Here is a 23,532-nt window from a genome sequence, read left to right as displayed (position 1 = left end):
AATGGGGACTCATTTCAGGAAGAGACAAGCAGAAATAAAGGTGGGAAGAAGACATGTAAGAGGAGACTGTTGAGGGTGTTTGCACAGACAGGTGAGATTTGAGGATGCTGCTGAACCCCAATCATTAAAACACACACAAAAAGTTCCATTCTGCTGAGATGTTTCCCAATTTTGCTTATTTCTGCCACTGTTCCACTTACTTTCCCAGCTGTGAGGTATCCCACTTTCAAAAAGTATGTTTTCAAAGGTTGAATGTAATTAATTCCATGAATATGCTGGGAAGACATAGCCAAGACCCTCTGGCAATCTTTCTACAAAGGTGACAGGATCTCCTTAATTAATTTGCACAGGGTAGAGTGTTCAGTCAACTATAGGTCCACTCATTCAGTCCTTATTTTATGAGTTGGTCACATCAATTATTAAATTCCTATATGAAGTCTTGGCACCCTGTGTCTATGCCTTCCCTTGACCTTCTTCCCATTAATCTTATCAAAAAACAAAGTGAATTTAGCATCACTTAATCTTAGACAAATAAAATCTTCATAATAAAATCATTTGAAATAAAATCTTAAATTTTAAGATTTAAATTTTAAATTAAATTTTATTAAAAATAGTTTTAAATAAAATCTTAATTTTAAATAAAATCTTAAACAAATAAATCTTAACAATTACTGATTTTATTCAAAGTTTCATAAAGTATTGATTTAATAACTTGCTTTGGAATATGGTTGAAAACATGCATATCCTAGAGGCCAACAGTCTTCTCATGAGAAAAAAAAAGTTGGGCAGGTACACAGAAATGAATATGAAAAGTTATCAATGTAAAAAAAAATCACTGGGATATTATTCACAGCACCAATTAATGAGAAGTAAGAGAAATGTCCACAGATCAGGATTTGGTTTAACAAATTACTGAATATCCATTATTCCTATAATGGAATACTCATAAGCCCTCCAAAAGAGTAACATATATTTATATTTAATAGAAGGAAAAGGGCATCACAGCATATAGTTGAATGGAAAGAAAAGCAGACTACTGAGTGAAACAGACATTATTACCTCATGTACATATATGACTGCATGACCGATGTGATCGTACAATATGTACAATCAGAAAGAAAAGAAATTACATGCCATTTATGTATGATCTATCAAAATGTATAAACGCATTCTACTGTCATGTACAACTAATTAAAACAAATAAAAAAGAAAAAAATTTAAAAGGACAGACAATAACATGTTCATAAAATCTATATAAATATTGACATAAATTTATTTGTGGGCTTCTCAGGCATTTATGAGAAAGGTTCAGAAAGAAAAGCATAAAATATTCATGATTTTTGCTAGGTGCTTAGATTTTTGGAAGTCTATGTTCTCTCTTTTATCCTCTTCTTTAATATTTGAATATTCAATCAATGAAAGGAAATAGTAAGTGAAACAATAAAAGAGATTTCTCTGTGTCATATACAAAAATGCTGATGTGTGAATTATTTCTAAAATTGGGAAGAAAAGTAGTTTAAATCACTTTAGTTCTGGAAAAGAGACTCCTGGGATTGAGGAGTTTGACTTCAGGTGATTTAGACTCCAGTTGTCTTCTATTTCAGTGAAGTAAGACAGTCCAGGATTAAATGGAGCCATGACTTCCCCCTTTCAGCCAGATCTTTTCAAATCTGATTTCTCTTAGCAACCAACATTATCAATCTCCCTCTAGTTTAGCAAAAAGTAACAAGATTCAGTTAACAAACCTGGCCCCTTTCAAACACTGAAGAATGCTTTGCTTCACAGCTACAATCAGAGTCTGTGGCTGTGCACAAACAGCTCTTTAGGGAAGGAAGAGCTCCCAAGTCCCTGTCCGGCTCTGAACCAAGGCACCAGTGCCAAATTCAAATCCTCCCCCAAGAGCCCAAGGGACCTCAGCTGGATCAAGTCACTTTCCATCTGAATTTTACATCATGGGCCAAAGATTGGGAGTATCTCACTGCTGGGTCTTTTCAAGCTGAGAGAGTTAATAGTACAGCTCCAAGTTCAGGAAACATCTTGTGATAATACAGCATTGCAGTAATGTATAGGCTAAAAACATGCAAAAAACATTCCTCTCATTCCCATTCACTGAACTGGGTAATTATTTAGGAGCTTGGATATTAGGTACCCAAACATAAAGGAGTAGGTTAAAAAGCCTAATTATGGCTCAGAAGCAGCATATGCTTGGGGACACTCACCTACAAATCAAAAAAACAAAAAAGGAGCATCCCAAAATCAGATGACACATTGCTCACCACCCCTACCACACTGTTTTTTTTTAAATAACCCATTAAAAGAATAATACACCATTATGATTATTTAGGAAGAGGCATGAGTTGGAATCTGGTAAAAAATTAGATCTTTAGTTCTGGAATTTTAAGACTAAGAGCCCAAGGATCTCAGATTCTCAAGCTTTACAGGACACCTTACTTGAAATTAGTTACAGAGAAAAAACTTCAAATATTTAGGTCTTATAAGTTGTATAATTAAAGAAGGCTGTTATTTTATTCTTGGAGTTGACGGTGGGGGGGTACATTAATGAAGGACCCAACTTAACTTCTGTTAAGTATGCAGAAAATAAGAACATGCTCCAAGAAGTGCCCAAGATTTATCAAACCCAATGGAAGCACTGTGAACAGAAATGACCTAGCAATCTAGTCTCGGGAGACATTTTAACACTAATTGAAAATTCTGGTTCCAACTTGTTCGGTGTTGACAGTTTTCAAATCGCACTTGCTTAGGAAAACACAGTGACTCCCTATTGTCTTGAGCATCAGATAGAAACAGTCCCATCACTGGGCAAGACCAACCTCTCTCCCTTTCCCCCTAAACAATCCACCTCCTTCCAACTTTCTTCAAGAAACTCTCCCAAAGATGTTCTGTTTCTAATCCAAACACACACAGATTCATCTCTATCCTGGGGCTTCCCCTGCCAGGAATGACACCTCCCTACAAAACCAGACTCTTCAGCACCAACAACAATTGAGAAAAATGGACTCCATTAAGAAAATTTCCATAACTAGAAGTGTCCTGGAAAGTAAGGAAAAGCAAAAGTAGGGTCAGAAGGCTTGGACCAAATGGACAAAGTTAAGTCATTTAACAGCTGTGTAACTACCAGCAAGTTATTCTACCTCTCTGATTCTGTGCAAATGATTTTATGCCAAACAAGGTGAATACTCTAGGTACTTGTGCTCTGTCTGTGACTTCTGATCGATCCCCTTTGGTAGCTTTAGAACATCTGGAACAAGGCTCAGGCCCTCTGTTCACTAAACTCTGTTGACCAATTGTCTCTTCTATCCATCATTACTGTACACTAAGCTGGGAGGCTTACCCCACCCACACCCTCACTCCTGGGACACAGTTCTGCACTAGACCCCAGTACATCTTTTCTGGTTACAATTACAGCCAAAAGCTATCCCAAATCTTGCCATTTATTTTGGCAGTAACTAAATTTGCAAGACTATATGTATAAAGATCAAATGTTTGGAGGCCCAGGGAGTCTCCCTTTTGGGGGTTGCTGACCTGTTTCATTAGATCAATGCCTCCCAAATGCTGCTGTCAACCAGATCCATTGGCTTTTTGGTGTCCCTCCCCTAAGATTCTGAATGTGTAGATCTGCAGAGTGGTCCTGGAGTTGGTATTCAGAGAAGGAGGGGAAAACAACCCACTGAGTGATTTTAGGCAATGAAACTATTTTAAACACTAAGACTCATGTACATTGTTTTTAAGGATTTTGCCTTGAGACAGAGACTGAAAGTAAGTTGTGCTATTTTTATAATTCTTTTATTTCCTACTCTCATATTGTTGTCCTTTATCAGTATGGGGCACGGCATGAAGCATTTTATAAGTTCCAGCCTGGGAGTCACTGTGTGCTTAGAAAAGGCCCAATATTTCTCTCTTCTCAGCATGCCTCTGCTAAGGAATAATCAGGAAAGGATTCCTCCTTCCTCCCCTACCAGTTTTTACACTTCTTCCTCAGGTTTGCCTCTCTGAGGTTCACGGAAGTTTTCATGCCTATAAAAACCCTGGTGGTGAGCCAGGCACAGTGGTCTTGTAATCCCAGTTATTGGGGAGGGTGAGGCAGGAGGATTGCAAGTTTGAGGCCAGCCTCAGCAACTTAGGGAGGCTCTGCCTAAAATAAAAAGGACTGATGGGGGGCTGGGGCTGTAGCTCAGTGGTAGAGCTCTTGCCCAGTACACAAGAGGTACTGGGTTCAGTCCTTAGCACCATATAAAAATAAATAAATAAAATAAGGTATTATGTCCATCTGCAACTAAAAAAAAGAAAAAAAAAATGGACTGGGGATGTAGGATGTAGCTCAGCAGCAATGTTCCCCTGGGTTCAATTCCCAGGACCAAAACAAACAAATAAACAAACAAGTAAACAAAAAAACACAAAAAATCTTGTGGTTTCTGTTTGGTTCTTTTCTCTCCTCTATCCTTCCCTTCCCTCCCCCACCTTCTCTTTTGTTTTCTCTTCCCCTTTCTTTTTGTGATTTGCATTTTGCCAGTGTAAAGATCCAAGTAGTATCCTAACATTCTGGCAAATTGTCAGGAAAATGTGTGCAACTGAGAATGAGGCTTCTGTTCTCCCAAACTTTGCTTCCTCTAAGTTTGAGAATAAAATATAATAATTAACAAACAAACAACAGAAGTTATACTCAAGATTTTACTTCAGATGGCTCAAGGTAAGGGGCATAATCTACAAATCAATCAACAGATTGTACAGAGAGGGTAAAAGTTGCTGCACTGTTTCCTTGATCCCTATCTGGATTCCAGAGTTCCAAGAAACATTCCAAAAGTAATTTGGCTTTGTGCACAGTGCATGGGGACCAACATTTTTCAACAGGATTTCATATGGAGACATGGGGATAATTTTGGGTCCTGCTCTCAGCAGAAGCTAAAGATTAGGTGTGGCTAAGAGGACAAAAATCAGGCTTTCTAATGTGACCACTCTTCTGACAAAGCACCCAGGAGATGAAAAATCACCTGCCCTCTCCCCATGAAGAATTTATGATGAATTTGCCCAAGAGGATTCCTGCTCATAAAAGACTGCAAAACAGATCTGTTAAAAGAAACCTGTAATTACGAACAGAACAAGAATCCCACTTAGATAATTTTGCACCCATAATGCTAACTGATTCAATACGCTTCAAGTCCAGTCAGAAACATCAAACTTGACAGATTTGACTCCACTAATGGTGATTTATTGAGCATGCACGACTGACCACTAAACTATGGTGAGATGCTGATAAAAGAAAAATGAACAGGACAACAGTTTCCAATGCAAGTCATTTAAAATACTCAATAGTGGTTTTTGACATAAAACTGCATGGTGCAAAATAGGAAGACCTATTTTTCAAAGTGCATTTTCTGGATCCAATGCCAGAAATGGAAATAAGATGATGGGATATGGCCTGAGGTCATGCATACGTGGGCGACCTGGTACAGGAATGTAGAATGCCTGACTTCTAGCCAACACTGAGCTCCTTCCACTTTGGAGGAAGTAGGGACCAAGGTCAGAAGGATGCGCTGTCTGTACCTTCATTGGATTTCTCCCATGCTCAGTGGGGTTATTATAAACTAAACATCACACATCACTCTAAAATTTTCCTCTGAGAGAAATCTCAGCTTTCTACTTCCTCCATTATCTTGGTCTTGGTCAGAACATTACTATTTGTTGAACAGCATGTTTTCTAAGTGGGGAGATATTTCAAAAATCAAATATTCTGTTTTATACTCAAAGAATATGTTCTCAGCTAAAAGGCTTGATACTTTCTTCCTGTGGGGGGTGAGACACAATTGGCCAGGATTCACCAAAGTTTCCACTGGTTAACAATAAAAAATTATGTCCCATTCTAAAGAAACAGAAGAAAAATTATAGTTAAGTTGTGTATTTCCTTTCCTGTCCCCAAGACAATCTGAAGAACTGATTCAATATGCCAAATTAAGCCATGAGAATTTATCCATATCTAATAAGGATTAGCAAATGGATATAACACTGAACATGACTTCGACATAATGTATATTCCAATTTCTAAGGTGCTGGGTTTAGTGTATTCCATCCCTGCATGGGAAATAAGTAGAGCACTCAATGCTGTGTCCTCTGAGAATCCTTATCACGTGTAGGACAAGCAGGAACATATGACAAAGGGAAGTTTCTTTACATAGCAACAGTACCCGTCAGAACCAGAACCTAGTAATTGATTTTAAAGAACTAACCACCTGGGAAAAATGCAGGAATTTCTCCCCTCAAGCCCAGGTAAATTGTTCTGGAGGTAGACAAACCTGGTGATAGAACCAGGTTTGCCTCTGGCGAAAGCTAGTGGTCCACCTGTACCTCAGAAAACATTGGAAACAATCCTGAATTACATATTTGTAGTGAGTAAGATTAAGACTCCTAAACTTTGGGCTAGCCAGCTCTGGTTGGGTCTGCTCCATTCCATTTCTCATCCATACTTGCCAAAAGTACAAAGAGGCAACTGGGACGTTTGCTCATAGTATCTGCTATTAAGATAAATCAGCAACACTTAAGTGTCTTTGGTTCATAAAAATTAATCCCCTGGAGATGGTTCTCCCCTCTCCAAAATATCAACTTTTTGTTTTCCCACCTCACCAAGGATTGTATCATTAAAAAATTCAGAAAAACACATAGACTTGGAAGCCAAACCTCATTTCAAGAAGCCCTCAGAAAACCCTGGCCCCAGCAGACTCCCATCCTCAGGACCTTGGAGATACAAGACCAGGGCTGGGAGGTATGAGCACCCCTTTTCTGGAAGGATTATGTCTGAGCTAGGTTCTTTCAAACCAGTATTAGCTCACTCTGTACTATTCTTTTTTCAAGAATAAATTAGGGTCTGGTTCCCACAAAAGCAGAAAAGGGCATCTATTTATGTGCATGTCACTCAGGCTCATTATTGTTGGTCAGGAAAGATGAGTGAATCAGGGTTCATGTGGAGGGATTGTCACCAGAGATGGTTTGGGGCCATCATTCTTCAAAGCACAGTGCAACCCTATGGGGAAGAATAAGACAGAACCACCTTTGCACCTGAGAAGGAGATGAACATCCTGTACATATATATCAACCTCAGGGGTTTCAAGACCTTGTTCTAGAGAAGATGCTCTTCCATTACAAAGTGAGGACAATAATGGTAGCACCTCTTTGCAGTTTTGGGAGGATTGTAATAAATGAACAAAAGCATACCATCGTGCCTGGCATGCCATTTCTTCAATATTGTAGGAACCATGTTAATATTTTAGTAAATGATGAATCTTCCCTATTCCACTGTAGGCTTTTGCCTGTGCATCTTCAAAGTCTTGTCATGAATTGAGTATTCTGTGAGCTATGTGTGCCTGTGCTGGAAAGGGTTCAGACTACCAAACTCCCCTGGGTTTAGCGGGCTGTTTGCTCTCTTCACTTTACAGATGGGGCTGCTGAGTCTGTGAGAGAGAAGCAGAATGAGCTGTCCAAGGTTTCTCAGGGGTGTTGTGGCCAGAGCTGGGCTGGAAGTCTGATTCTTAAGCCTACTCTCAGACCCTGAACCTTCTCCTGACTACCAGGACTTCCCCAGCAAGGTGGACTGCCTTAGTCTATTCAAACACTTTAACGTCATGTTTCAAATTGGCTGCTGCACCCAGACACCTTAGAGAGCACAGGGCCCACAGAGCCAACAAGACAGATAATGGAAGTTCTGCTTGGTCTTAGGAACCACATCCCTCCTTCCCACTGTAGCATCCAATGACTTTGGAACACCCCAGGTAGCCCAGAACAGCAGAGTTTCTGGTGGGCTTCTGAGCTGTGTCTGTAATTCTAGGAGGAAGGCCCATGAGAAAGAGGAAATAAAACCAGCCACAAGATGATCAGTTAATCGGAGGTTTCTAGGGCATAAGAACAACCCTATATTTTGGTTGAGTTGCCATTCTTGTGGATTTTCTTTGTTTTCTGGGATGATAGTCTCTCTGTCCGGTCGTGAACTTGTAACCTCTTTGAACAGTTCTATTCCCAGAATGTATCAAAGATCATCTGGATAAAGATTTTCTGACTGTGTTCTATGGGCATTTCCCAATGGCCATATGAGGACAAAGATAAGACAATGGGGTGGTGGTATGCATATATATTTTTTAAATAACCTTATCTAAATACTGGTGTTGTAGGGTTCTGGCTCCCCCACCTTGTCAACTCAGCAACTGCACTTGGGGAGCCACCCTGAGAAGAACAGATTCCAACCCTCCAGGCTGAGATGTGTCCTGTGTCCCCACTAGCACTCCTTCCCTGTAGGATGTTGCTCCCACATGACTCACCCCCTCATCTCCTGAAAGTCTTTGCTCAAATGTCTCTTTCTCAGGGAGGCATTCCTGGACCAACCTGTTTAAATGGACTCCCAAATCCCTCCTAGAACATCATCTTTGTTTTTTCCATTGCATTTATTGTCATTTAACATGTCATATATTTGATGTCTTAATTTTGTTTCTTGTTTTACCCTCCACTAGAATATAAGTTCCTTTAAGGCAGGGATTTTTGTGTTTGTTTGCTGCAGTATCCCCCATATCTAGAATAGAATCTGGAACACAGTATGTGCTCAACAAATATTGTTGACTAGATGGTCCACTTGTCTATCCACTCAAGGAGTTTAAAATATCTCCTCTACCTCTTGTTTTTTTTTCAGCTTACTGACCACTTGCACTACCTATAGTAGTATTCTGGCTTAATCTGTAATGGCATGTTTTCAGAGTAGAGCCTGACAAATGTAACACAAGCAGTTGCCATTATTTAAAATTGACGAATGTCAAATACATTTGTAGGCGAATGCTATATTTCCTAATTCTCTAAATCCTTAAAAGCAGACATAACTGGGCTGAGGTTGGAGCTCAGTGGCAGAGCACTTGCCTAGCATGTATGAGGTACTGGGTTTAATCCTCAGCACTATATGAAGATAAATAAAATAAAGGTCCATTAACAACTAAAATAATTTTTTAAAAAACCAACCATAACTTCAATAATTCAACTTGTAGGTATCAATCTTAAGAAAAATGACAGAAAAAAGGCATATCAAAAATGTTTATCACAGTGTAATTATAAGGTGGAAAACTAGGAATCCAAGAGTAGGGGCATGATAAAATTAATTACAGTAATGATAACACTCATAAACCAAGAAATGTGTTTTTGAAGACTCTGAAAGACATGGGAAATGTATATAAATATTAAATGTTATGAAGGCTAAAAAATCTTCTGTGTACTATGTCATGTATTTGTTCAAATAATGACTGTAGACAATGGAATGGAGGAAACTATAAATTCATAATGACAGTTATTTCTGAGTGGTGGGATTATGTGTGATTTTAGTTTTTTATTGGCATTTTTCTAAGTTTCTATAATGAGCAGTATTCTTTTATAAGAGATTTATTAATATGCTTTCTACTATAGAAAAGTCCGTTTGCATAACAAGAACGATTGCAAAATTGAATCACTATTTCTTTTTAGTATAGTACATTATGATGCAGTAAATTTTACAAAAAGAAATAAACAAGGGAAATTCTGGAAATTTTAATACTGACTTCAGTGTCTTGCAAAGGATGTATAAAAGAGAATGGCATGTACTCAAAAAGAATGCTGAGTCCAATAAGACTAAAGACAGACTGCTGGACATTTTCACTTCCTGTGTCTGACTGACTATGATCAGGAGAGAAGTGTAAAATCCTTTCCCTCTGACATTATTTGCAAAAGTCAGGAAAGGAAAACTTGGTTTGCACAATAGTGCTAATCAATGACAATATGCTCAACTTGAATTCAAGGGGTGCACGAAGTAGAAAGAGTGAAAAGGGGCTTTTCTTTCATTCTGAAATTCAGCATCAGGAGGACACAGGCAGGAAGTCGGGTCTTTTTTCAATTCATTTGAAATGATAAGGTGAAGACAGCCTGAAAGGACTTTTAATTATATGATGAGAGGAAGGAAGGGTAAGGAGAGCGGGAGAGAGAGAGAGAGAGAGAGAGAAAGGGACCAGGAGAAACCTGTTTTTTATACATTAGATGATGGAAAAAGAAAATGGAAAATGAGAGGATAAAAACACTTTCAAGCAAATACCTTGAGAATCAAACTCTAAGGCCACAGACAGCAAAATGGTCACATTTCTTAGAAAAGGTAGAACACTTGATGGAGTCCCAGTCCTCTCTCTCCAGTAGCAGTAGGTGACACCAGATGATGCACCAGGTGATAAGGGGCCTCCTCAGTCTGGCACTGTGGCCTCAGGGCAGGGCAGGAGTCCACTGGGGCCTATACAGAGGGACTGGGAATGGCAGGGTGGATGCTCAGGGTCAAGAATAAAGCCTTCTTTTTTGTCATAGTGTGTTGCAGACAGCTCCAAAGAACTTTGATGTGAGACCTGTGGGTTCTGGTTCCACACCTCATCTGCTGTACCCTTGGCCAAAATTCCTGGATTCAGTTTCCTCATCTCTGAAATAGGATTATTAACACCTGGTTTTGAGGGTTGTTGTCAGAGTTAAATGAGATAATGTATTTTAAAGCCCTTGCCCAGTACCAGGTATACAATAAGAGCTCAAGGAATTGGTAGTTCCTCCCTCTAAAACACAAGTAGAAAAACTGTTCAGGAAGCAAGAGCTCTATACACATTGCAACCACACGTAAGCCTTCTCCATGTAATGACACTCCTAGATTCTCCCAAGTCCATACCATGTGTGATTTTTCCTTCCCAAGCTCAGGGGCTTCCTGGTGGCCAGAATCTCAGGAACTTTCCCCACTGTATAAATATATACGCTCTTCTTTGGTGGTGGATGTGAGTGTTCTTGGCTGTGGTAAGGAACAGGTTAAAGTCAAGGGGATTTCAAACATGTCTAATCCAATAAGAGGCTTGGTAAAACATGCGTTATCACTTAAAGAATAAATGTTTAAAAATAGAGCACAGATGTGAAATTTGAATAAAAAAAAAAAAACAGAGTCAGCACATGAGAGATCTTCTTGGCATTTGCGTGTTATTCTCTGTTTTGGTCACCTTGAGCTAAGCCTGTTATTCTGATGTGCTCTGCCAACTGCTAGATGCTGTGGGGGTGCTTCAAATTACTGAAGCAAAGTTGGCAATTGGCTTTGAAACTTAAAAGTCAGACCCATCTCCCCCATTATTTATTTATAAAAGCAGGGAAACACAATGGCAAAGTTGGTCTTTTTAAGTTTTCTACTTAAAAGATTATACTTTAAAAAGCTATACTTAAAAATCAAAAAGTGAGGTTTTGTTTTTTTATCTTTCTGTAACTAGAAAAGCTTGTTCTAAGATCCTTGAAAACTTATGAGGAAGCACCATGGTTGGATAGGCATTTGTCATAAAAAGACAAGCTATCCATTTGCCAATCATAAATTCACAGGGATTTCTACTTCTATAAGACATATTCTTTGACTCCTTGGGCCAAGAAAGAATTTCTGAACTTTGGTAATACTACATCAAAAAAAAAAAAAAAAAAAAAAAAAAAACCAGCAATTTATCCTGTTGTCTTTGTCATGAGTTAATATCTATCCCACTGTTGGTAGAGACCATAATACCCTGAGGCTTGAGGACAAAGTCAACATTTCCTACAGCTGAAGAGTATCCAACATACCAGGTGTTCCATGCATATTGAGGGAAAGGAACTAAAGTAGTGTTTAGAATATGGCTTCCAACAAAGTAAGACCTTTAAATGAAAACTCAGAAAGTGGTCCATCAGAGTCAGCTTGATGCTCTGAGAAGAGAAGAATTTGAGAAACACATGTAATCACAGAGAAATACTTTGCCTCCATGATCTTTGAGCATACTTTTGTGTTGCAACTGGCAAACAAATAGATTGCCTGAGTATTGGGTTTGAGGCAACAGGGGACCTGAGGCAGGAATGTTCCCAGGTTAAGAGAATAGGTTAACATCTTGCCCAATTACTTGGATATAAAGAGGAAACTGTTTCCAGTAACATCACAGAGCTCAGATTTTACCTCCACCAAAACAACCTGCCCTCAGCCTGCTGAGAAAAGATCTGAGTATTTCTTTTTAAAAAGGGTGTTCTCCAGAGTGCACTCCAAAGACACTTTGCAATGAAGTCAAAGATAAATAGAGCTGTGGCTAGATTCTATCATGGGGACAGGAACAGCTTCACCCATAGTGAGTCTGCTGTAAAGACCAATGCATTTGCATCTCAGCAATTTGATCTGAAGCAAGTCTGCGATGCATTACAATGCTGGGATCAAATCAAGCTTTTCTGGAGCTTGTCCAAACACAACACTGGGCTATGGGAACACTACTGCGTGGAGCTCCTCCACTGCTGTTTAATTGTGCTCACCTCCTGAACCATAAAAGGGTAATTAAGAGTTATCTGCATATAATGCAAGGAAAGTGTAAGTGGGAAGTACAGCTTTCTGGTCTCACATAAAGGGACAAGAACTTCCTGGCTAACTATCCCATTTAAACACTTCTTGTGTTCCCAAAAGGATGGGATATCCAATTTTGACTAGGATACCATCCTTACAAGTGTCTCTTCTGAACACATTCCAGAGCAGCCACTGCCTTCTCCTATTCTTGGCCACATCTGTTTGGCTAGCCCTTGAAGACAGTTATGACTTCAACGACACAGGCCAGGGAGGCTCTACCTAAACAGATTACACTGTGATAACCTGGCATGGCCATCACAATGTTTACCTAGGCGTAGGATTCCCACCACCCCCCCTGCAAACTCTGGGTGAAAACACAGAGAACCAGTGGACTTATCTCTTGGTCTTAAAGTCTTCCTGCTCCCAACCAACTTGCATGTTTCCTGGTGGCCCAAAGCAATGTCCAGAACTGGTAGGAAAAAGGAAAGAAAATCAAATACCATTTATCTCTGATCTCAGAAGTATTCTAACTGGTTCTGAGAAATAAGCTGGTTCTAATTTTAACTAAACAATAGTGCCTGGTCCTCATTTTAAAAAAAATTTTATCAAAGATGTGTATATCACCTACTTCAGCAATAGGGAAGCATTTGGGAATAAGGCTTAGGGGGTAAGATTTAGTTTTAAGTGTTCTTCAAACACCCTGTAGGAGCAGGCAAATCCAATGATTTCAGAATTAATTATTTTGATGTCAGTTCTTTCTTCAAGCATTGAGGGACAGTTGGGGGGGTGGTATCCAAAACACTGAAGAATGAAGGAAAATAATTTTTAATAATAATTTCTGGAACTAGTTCCCCTAGAGAAAAAAAACAAAATCAAACTGAACTCATTTATAATTGAGACACTCTCCCAAAACTGCACAAATCTGGAAGCTAGATTTTTTTTTTAAAGAGGTGAAGTAAAATGTCTAAGGTGTGTGCTTGTAAAGAAATGGAAATGGGAAGAAAACAAAAGTTAGACTGACTTAGATGACTACTATACCAAACTATGTTCAATCTTTTATCTTTCTTAGTGAAATAAGAAATGGAAAGTTAATCTGTATTACTCTCTTACCTTTGTACCATGCTCAGCCTAGAAACCACCCAAATGTCAACACCTGAAGAGTGTCATAAAGATTCTTTCATTGTTAGGCATAGTTGGAATTTCTGAACTCATCTCATATCACCTCTGGTTTCCCGACAGATGTTTAACAGGAGTTAAGGTATTTCCAGGCAAATTGATTTATGAGATACTCAGAAGTTTCCAGGGATGGATGGGAGGGGCTCCCTTCATAATGAGAATTCTCTGCCACACCTGGAAATCGAGTGACATTTTATTCAAGAAGAATCTAGAAATTGGAGGTGATTTGAAGTAGAATAAGATAAAGAGATTTGTGGAAAAGGTTCACATTAACTACCACCTTAAGAAGTCTAGCCTGGGAAAAAGCACCCCGGTCAAGTGACTTGCAATGTGACAAGTAAAGACAGGGTGTCACTGTATGGTTGTTAATTGGCAAACAGACTTCACTCTTCTACCAGCTCCTGTGGATTGCGATTGGGTGCCTAGAATATTGGGGTGAGAATTATAAGGCTAGGTCTTGTCTAAAGGGAACAGGGTCATGATTGAACTGATACCTCTCTTCCAAAGATGCCCTGGTGGTTTCCTCTCATTCATACATTCAAAAAATATTTGCTAAGTGCTAGGCCTGAAAATGAGGTCAACAAAAGAAGCCATGTTCTCAGTCCTCACAGAGCTCATAAATGAGCAGGGTAGATAATTATTATTCAAGTTATCACAAAAACAAAAGCAGCATTCCTACCAACTGAGCTATCTCCCCAGTCCCAAAAGCAAAATTTCATCGATTACAAGTGCTGTGAAATAGATATACATATGTTATAAAGGGCCAAATTGGAGGATTTGATCCAATTTTTCTGGGACTCTTTCTACTCCCAGAAGGCCTCCCTAAAGAAGTGATGTTGAACTGAGGTTACATTGAAGAATAAGCATTAACTAGGTGAAGAAAAGAGGGAAAAGTGTTCCAAGCAGGAGGAATGGCATGTGCAAGGTGGAGAGTGCACTGGCTTGAGTTTATCTTTCTCCTAACACCTAGAGGAGCCAAGGAAGTCTTTAACCGAGAGAGCTGGAGGGTGAGGAGTGTTAACATGAGATTCGTCTTTAGAGAAGATCATGTTTCTACTCACTGAAGTATGGAAAGCTGGCCTGGCCTGGCCTAGAGGCCAGTTATTCTCCTCATAGGCAGAGCCAACATGGTGCATGGGCCATGGGATGGCAACAGCCACCACCACTTGCCTCCACTGTCTTGCAGCAAGGAGGGTGCAGCGTGGTACCTCCTGTGGCCTGTTGTTGAGTCTGCCAGCAAGTTAGGGAGAATGTTTTGTCAAAGAGCTCTGCTTCTACACTGCCTAAAAATCTCACTAGGTATGACAGCCGGATTCTGGCAGAAGTGATCTGTGGCACCAACAGAAGTGGCAATGCTTCTTCAAAATGTAAATCAAGTATTGAGTTTGGGGATATAGGAAATGGGCTGAGCAGGGTGGCCTTACACAGGTAATCTAGAGCTGTCCAGAGGGAGTCCCTTCTGCACTGAGGCTGTGAAGCAAATGTATTCTGCTTTCTTTTTTTTTTTTTTTTTTTTTTTTTGCAGTACTGGGGATTGAACCCAAGGCCTTGTGCTTGTGAGGCAAGCACTTTACCAACTGAGCTATATTCCCAGCTGTATTCTGCTTTCTAACTGCAGAAAATTTCTGCCCCAGAACATACCACTCTTGGCAGATCCAAAATGAGAGAGGCCCACACAGCCCAGGCCACCCATTACTGCTCTGACAACTCATTCTCTTGCTCACCCAACCCAGCCATATTGACTTCATGCTGTTCCATAAATATACTAGCATGCTGCTGCCTTTCAGCTTTTACAAAGCCTGTTCACTTTGTTAGAACATTCATCCTCTAGATGTCTACATGACTCACTCCCTTGCCTCCTTCAAGTCCTTGTTCCAATGTCTCCTTCCACATGAAGTTCTTCCTGTTCACCATATTTTAAATGGGTACCAGTCCCTCAATTGTACCCTGTTATTCCTGTTCTCTTACATTGATCTACATTTTTCTTTTTCTCTATCCCATAATTTATTTATTTATTACATTAATTGTTCATTGTCTTTCTTCTCCCATTAAAAAGGAAGCTCATGGAAAGGGTCTTTCCTTTTTTTTCTTCTTCTTCTTCTCTTTTTTTGGTCACTGATATATTCCAAAAATGCACTATAACACAGAGTAGGCACTCAATAAATAATTGTAGAGTTGAATTCAAATGCTGTATTTGGTCTCACCAAGCTACCAATCCCTCTCTCCCCATACTTCTGGGCAGTAACAGGCTGCAGCATCAGAACTGGATTTCTCTGATGATGTTTGTGAGGTATGGGAACTAAAATGTGACTCACAGTACTGCATTAGGGATACAGTATTTAGTCAAGTCAAGGGAAAGAATTTAGTACTCCCACAGCCCTGGGACCCAACTCTGTACTGCAGGAATAAATGGGATGATGGTGGTTAAATCATATGGTCTCTCAGAGCCTTGGTTTGATCAATTAAAAAATGAGGATAATGTCTTTTTCTCATTGTGGCAGATAAAACATCTGTCAAGGATGAATCCCTAGCACTTGGCAGACAGCCTGGTACAAGGAAGGTTGGTGGATTATCAGGAAAAAGTGAGATAATGTTTATAAACTTATATATACATAAAACACTTGGCCTGGTGCCTGTCATGAATCATACAGTCACATAATAAATGGTTTTTTGAGTACCCACTATGTGCCTATAAAAGTACAACTGGTGGTTGTTGAATGAACTACTCACGTGTAGTCACCAGGGATGGTATGGGTAGTGATAAGACTTTCTACATAAGATAAGCTGAGCTTGAAAGGCAGCCCAACGAATATGGATATCTCTCATGAACCAGTCAACCTCACCATTTGTGCAGAAACTGAGCAGGGCAGACCCACTGTCTCCCCTTTCCATTGGCCTGGCCTCCAATAAGGCTCTGCTAGGTGCCCCAGTAGGGCAAAGGCAAGTTGCTATGCAGGTGAAGATGACTGATGTCTCAGAGTCTCCTTCCTAGCTGATGTTGTCCTGAGGCTACATATCCAGACCAAGCAGGTTTAAGCCCTATGTGCCTCCTCAGTGCAAGTTGGGAACTGGGGTCTAGAACTCCTGATGTATCTGCTCACCATTTCCCAACTGCTTAAGCTTTAGGGGAGGAGGACTAGAAAGGCTTAGGTGCCAACATCTGTCTGCTCTTTCTGTCATAATCCAACAGTATGTTCTCAATGAGCTGTAACACTCAGCTGTGTAGAAAGGAGTGATAATGAAATGAAAATTAAACTACCTCTGAAGACTGGTGGTGATATTAATTAGTAGTAGAGACAGAAATAGCAGTTCACACAAAGCACCTATTATGTGCCATCAACGTGCAAAGTACTTTGTCAGCACTGTACTTCAAAACAATACTTTGAATTAGCCCCATGAAGAGATGAAGAAATTGAGGTTCAGGGAGGTGTCCATGACTACTCAGCTAACAAGTGCTAGGAACAAAATTTGACCCACACAGTTTGATTTTGGATGTCATCTGTGAAACCCATTTAAGATTGTTTGGCAAGGGGTTCCCTTAACATAATGGTATATCCAACCATGAGGCCTGAACAGGGTGCTCAACCTCTTTAGACCTCTGGCTCCTTCTCTGTGACACACCAACCCCTCAGTTCTGTTGGCAGATGATGATTTGATATATTCAAAGTCCTTAGACCCAGGCTGGCATATGGTGAGAGCTGACAAGTATGAGTAATTACTCTTGATATGGTAAAATAGCCCGAGCTTGACTCCAGGCAGAATTCACTCGCAAATGTTTGATGTCTTTCACACTTTAACTAGGATTTGGGGCATCTATGTCAGGCTTATGTGGATAAAGGAACCTCACAATTTCTGGGAATACCTTTGGGTTTGTCACTTTGACTCTTTCCTAAGCCTGTGGGGTATATGTGGAGTTGGACTATTGGAAGTTGAAGGCCTACTACAAATTGTGTCTTTGGGCTGGTAAATTTCGCACTTGGAGCCTCAGTGATGTCCCCTCAAAAGGAAAAAGAATCCTGGCTCCCACTTGCAGGGCTGCAGGGATGACAAGGGGACAAAATCCTGAGGGGCCCTGGACACAGGGCCAAGCCCACAGTAAACACTCAAAGGAGCTGCTTTTATAAGATAATTTGCTATTATTCTTAGAATCATTATCATTTGTAACAAAGATACTTAAATTCATAGGATTCGTCTTACACTTTGCTGGACAGGATATAGGGAGAGATTTTAAACCTAAATCACAACACCAAGGCGCCTGCCCTCCTCCTCTGCTGCTCTTTCTCCACAACCACCTTTCAGACCCTGCTTCTGCCCAGGCAGGAGCCTCGCTCTGCACAGCTGGGATTTCTCAAATGTGCCCCATGATACCCAAAACCCAGTCTGACACTAAGAATGAAGGCTTTGTGCAGTTTCCCAGGAGCAAACCGAAGGGCTACACACTCGACCCTTACTGGAATCTAGGAGTGCATTTTCATGATGCAGGGAAAGAAAAAGAAGCGGCTTAAGGAAAAAAAAAATCCTTACTGGGAAAAGTAGATGGGGCTATGGAGAGAAAAGTATCTAAAAGGTATGGAGAGAAAAGTATTTAAAAGGTAGAAGGAAAAAATAATTCACTTTGACTGGTAGCAATGCCTCTGGCTGCCTTGGCTTTGCACCACCCCAGGTCATTTCAGAAGAACTGACCCTGTAGGGTGGTCACCAAGTTTGGAACCATTGGTAAGTACAAATAAAATGAAATAAATAACTATATTGCAAATCATGATCTGATGCTATCATCTATATCTCAGACTTTATGGCCACAAAGAACTAGAAATCATCAAAAGAGGTGAAGGTCAAGATAGGATGTAGCTTTTATGTACCCCAACCCCCAATGTGGGGCGAGTATCTCCTAAGCAGCTGACTGACCTGAGACCTCTGGCTCACGTATGCATCGTAGCTGGACCCGTGGTACTTGGCCGTAATATCTGGGCTGTAGCCAGCATCACAAGGGCATGGTATATTCGAGCTCAGGGGATGTTTCTTAGGTCTATAAACCTGTGGGAGAAAGCTACAATGGTTAGGTGCAGGAGGGGAGGACACAGGGTGCACAGGGAAGGACTTAATGGAAAGCAAAGAAGGAGGCTCATCTTAACTTTCTATGGCCAAGTGGGTGGAAAACCCAGTATAGAAGATGCACAGCCCCAAACAAAGAGGTCAGATGGAAGTGGTCCCCTACCCCAGGGGACAGCGCTAGCGAGGCATGCCACTCTATGGAATGACCCCAATGTCTGGCAGCAACTGAGACGCTCCCTCAGCAAGGAGAGGGTACTCAGGCATGGCGGCAGTCTCTCTGTCTTTCCACAAGGCAGCCCCATGAGAAATAGATTCCAGTTCAGGGCCAAAGGATGCCTTTTCCTTCCTGAGGAGGGAAAGGTTTACCCCATTTTAAGGGAAGGGGGTTTATTTCTTCAGGCTTCCCTTCCACTTACCCTATATACTATGCTTAGCATACTAGCATAGATTACCCTAGCAGGTAGGGAGCAGTCCCAGGGGCTGAAATTGATGGGGACATACTACATGGTAACCATTTGCCATTTAGAAAGCACCAGTCATATGTGGCCCTAACTAAGATGCAGCAGCCACATTATGAGGCCACAGACAATTCAGCTGAGTAGATTTCATGATGAAGTTGTAATCTGAGTGAATATCTTTAAGCATTGCTTTACAAATATGGAGGAGGAATAACATCTGTAGACTGTTTTAAGGATGATTTTCCAATCTGCATCAGGTACAACTGTTTCCATTTATGCCACTTCCAGAAAAACCCTCTGAGAAGCAAAGAACTTTCTGTACAAGTTAGGACTATATCTCTCTTTCCATACCCCTCAAAACAAATACAATGCTCTAGAGATGAGGAAACAGGATAATGGGGCAAAAAATAGCTAATTTTAAAAAGTAGGCCAAATAACGTCTCAGAGGTCTCTAAGCCTAGTCTAGCAGTACTAAGGGCTGGGAGATGTTCCCTGGCTGAAAGGTCCTGGGGAAATAAATAGTTGAAGAACCAAAGTCGTAAACATATAGAGAAAAAAAAACTAAAGAACTGGATGAGGGACGTTATTTATAGGGACCAGGAAGTGAGCAAGACAGAAAGTAACAGGTCTACTAGGAAAAAGGTGCCCAGAATTTAATTAGGAGTTTTTAGAATTTAACTACAAGTTGAAGTCCACTGGAAGGAAGAGAGCAGAGAGCTATTTCTGAGGAGATGATGATAATACAAAGAAAGAAAAACAGCACTGGTTGCAAACCATACAAGCCCAGCCACATGCACATAAATACAGAAAAGCTGTAAAATGATATTCTAGCAACAATTTGGGCCATTTTGCTCCTACCTGGTTTTAGCTGCTTGAGCCTGCAGGATGGACATGGGAAATGAAGAGTGGCTAAACCCAGAGGAAGCACCCAAGGCCCCAAACCCAGCAAAACACACCTTTGGTGCAGGATGCCCCACCTGCTGCTTTAACTGATGCACTAGTCGGTCTTTCTCCCGCTTGAGAGCCATGACTTCCTCCTGCGTTTTTTTTTTCTTTTTGGAGGCAGACAATTCCAGCAAGGCAATGTTTGCATCTTTTTCACTGATCGCTGCAAGTAGTGCTTCCTGTCTGGTAAAATAAAGATTATTGTGATCATTTTTATATAGTGGACAAAAACTACCCAAATAATTGGCATTCCTAGTTGAAATGAGTCACAGACTATGATCACTATGGGAAGGAATTGCAAACACTGCTTAAACAAGCCATCTCTTTAACTCTCACAATGGACAAAGTAGTTTGGGTCAGAGTACCTGAAACCTGTGCACTGTGTCTTCTGACAGAGACATCTTTTGATGGCTTCATAGGAATGGCTACAAATTAGAAGTAGGAGGGGATCAATCTGAGCATTCATTTCTAAGATATTTCCCTCCCTCAGTGCATCCATCTACCTATCCATCCATTTGCCAAAGCTCTACATTTCCAAGATGACACAACAAAACTGTAGCAATTCAGTACCAACTATTACTCTTTTCAACAAGCGTTTCTTTTGAAGGCAGACAGAGATTTTATTATCAGTGCCCTTTTGGTTTTCAATTTATTTAGTGAATGTTATCCTTGTTCTCATCTCATAGGATTTTCCCTTTGTCACCCAACTCCTCATCTTCCAGGTTTTGGCCCAGACTTATACCACCAGAGAGGCTCTCTCTCTCTCTGGCTGCTCATTCCAGCAGTGCTTCCCCACCTTCCAACTTGTGTCCAAGTCAGGGGTGTGTCACATGACTCCATTTATTATTTGTATATCTTTATTTTATTTATTTATTTTTATGGGGTGCTGAGGATCCTACCCAGTGCCTTACACATGCTAGGCAAGCACTCTATCACTGAGCTATAACCACAGCCCCAACTCCATTTTTTTTTTAATTTATTTTTTACAGACTACATTTTGATTCATTGTACACAAATGGGGTACATCATTTCTTATCTATGGTTGTACATGATGTAGATTCATACCATTCGTGTAACACGTGCATAGGGTAATGATGTCTGTCCCTTTCCACCATTTTTCGCCCCTCCCTCTCATTTCCTTCTACATAATCTAAAGTTCCTCCATTCTTCTCTCACTCCCCATACCCCCACCCCCATTTTATATCATCATCCACTTATCAGGGAAAACATTCAGACTTTGGTTTTTGGGGATTGGCTTATTTTATCCACAGAACTCAATACCACTGAATAGGGTCTTAGATATGTGTTATTTATTTGCTTTCTAGACTTGTTCTGTTAAATTGGGAGCTCATCTATCTTGTGTACCACCAATTTTCCAGCTTCTAGAAGATGCCCTGACAATATAGTGGGTGCTTAAAAATGTTGCTTTAAGGAATAGATAAGTTCACTTACTATTTTTTCCCCAAACTTTTTAACACATCACTGGTATACCTTTTATTTTTAAAGAATTTGAATGTTTTGCCTCCTCCTTCATCTATAATCATTGCCTACTCAGAAGTCTAAAGTCACTTCCTTCCATCTTTAGAGTCTAATTTTTGTGTTCACATTTGTCACAAACTTTAACCTTGATCGTCAGGGATAATTTTTGACTAGGAATGACTCCCTTGGGTGTGTTTCACTGAGTCTTCCTCTGGTCTCAGTACTGGTCTCTTATGAAGCAGTCTAGAGCCTGTAGATGACCCCACAGCTCCAGGGAAGCCTCCACAATGGGTACTTCCCATGCATACAAGTCCCACTACTGAAACCTGGTCATTATCCTGTTTTGCCTTTCTTTAATCTCCATCACCAGACCAGGCCCCCTCCAGATGTTTGGACAAGATGGTCATTAATTGGATCTCAGATTTTTCCCTTTTCACTGAAAGGATTTACATGGATTTTTCTGGGCCCCCCTAATGCCAAGCAGTATGAGCTTCTGTCTGAGGCTCAGGCAAATGCATGAGCAGCAGAACATGTCAGGAAATATCCCCACTTTCTAGAAGAAAACCAGGGCAGCCTGGACTACCAGCAGCAGCATTAATATCCAGCTTTACAGGACCTGTTTCTTTCTGGATAACATCTTGAGACAACAGACATGCTTTCTGCTCATAGCCAGTGCATATTTAGATAGAAGGCCAAGCTCAAGAGGCTGTACGGACTTCAAATCAGGGGCAGCCCATTTGCTATCTGCTCCACACTTAGCTACAACACACAAGGTGACTGTAATAATTTACCCCCTCTGCCCCAGTGACATGTCTAAGTGAAGCTTTTGAAATGGAAACTACCTAAAGGAGCAATATTAGGAAAATTAGGAAATAGTGGTAAATTATGTCACACACCTAAGATTGATTCTTTACAGCTATATGCAGTCATCTTAAGTGGTTATTTAAAAAAATCTTAATTATATTTGAAAACATTTAGGTTTGCTGAGAAACTATTCTCCATGAAACTCTTATGTTTCTGCACATTGTACCAGCAAAGACATTATCTTCTTTTCTGACAGCCTTCTGAGGATATTTGTCTAAGGACTACCCCTGAAAGGCAGAGATATCTTCCTTTGGATCTAGGAGTAGATGTGCTTACTGCCCTGGATAAAAGTGTCTTCTTTTGGAACAAAGGGCAATCATGCTATTGCCAATTATAAAATATTCAAGTTCTCTAAGCTCAGGGTTGTTTTCCTGTAGTGCAATCAACTGTATATATGTGTTCATCTGATGCATCCCATTTGCCTCCCTGAGTCTTTGGAGCAACAGGAATTTATACAAATATATTAAACCTCCCTATGCTGTAAACAATAAACTCTTTTATCTCTGTCCCAGAAGTGTCTTGTCATTTGCTGGCATCTGTGAAACTAAGGCAGGCTCATCTGTTGGCATGCTAAAAGGAAAGTCTCAGACCCTTCACAGTTCTCAACATGCAAGAATATATTCAACAAGATCAGCTAAACATAAAACTATATTCATAGGGAGAAGTAAAGCTGGAAGAAAATACACTGAAAATATAATAGTCATCATTTCAGGAAGGTAGAATGGATGCAGTTGTCTTTACTTTTCTTCCGCTTATATTTTTGTGTATTATTGCCATCTCTCACAAAATATCCTAAGAGTAAACATTTAAAAATTAGAAGTGAAGTTTTCAGTCACCAAGCAAACTGCAGACCCATGCTTCAAAAGATTAGCAAATATGAAATTTGCTCATTTTTTCACCAGATTATTTATGTTCTGTCTCTCCTTCCCATTTGTTAAGCTCAAATAGGTGCCAATACACATATTCACATGCACATAACGTCTGGTACAATCTACATAAACTTCCACTTGGAAAACTGTAATAATCTCCTAGTTAGGTTCCCTATGTCTTCTTTTGGCCACTTAAACTTATTTTCCTCTTCTAAGTCAATCTTTAGCATCTTGCAGCTTTAATAACCACTAACTGTCATCATCAACCTAAAGAATGATCATTCTAAACTATCTGCTCCCTACAATTCTATAATTTAGGCTTTTAAAC

General features: G+C 40.2%; 1 protein-coding gene across 6 annotated transcripts in view; it reads right to left on the bottom strand.

The window, feature by feature from the left end:
* Positions 1–23,532, bottom strand: part of Erc2 (ELKS/RAB6-interacting/CAST family member 2) — a 978,194-nt gene that overhangs the window by 195,050 nt on the left and 759,612 nt on the right. For 3 of the 6 annotated variants that reach the window (XM_047532409.1, XM_047532410.1, XM_047532411.1), the window contains 2 exons: positions 20,025–20,175; positions 18,443–18,571 (listed from right to left, as the gene is read on the bottom strand). In XM_047532409.1, coding sequence (XP_047388365.1) covers positions 18,443–18,571; positions 20,025–20,175 — 280 coding nt within the window. The remainder of the gene's footprint in view (positions 1–18,442; positions 18,572–20,024; positions 20,176–23,532) is intronic. The other 3 variants (XM_047532412.1, XM_047532413.1, XM_047532414.1) reach the window with 1 other exon arrangement.

This window comes from Sciurus carolinensis, chromosome 17 (genome assembly GCF_902686445.1).
Source record: "Sciurus carolinensis chromosome 17, mSciCar1.2, whole genome shotgun sequence".
NCBI classification, from domain to species: Eukaryota; Metazoa; Chordata; class Mammalia; order Rodentia; family Sciuridae; genus Sciurus; species Sciurus carolinensis.
The sequence above is the reverse complement of the archived record's forward strand: the minus strand, read 5'-3'. Positions and strand labels throughout refer to the sequence as shown.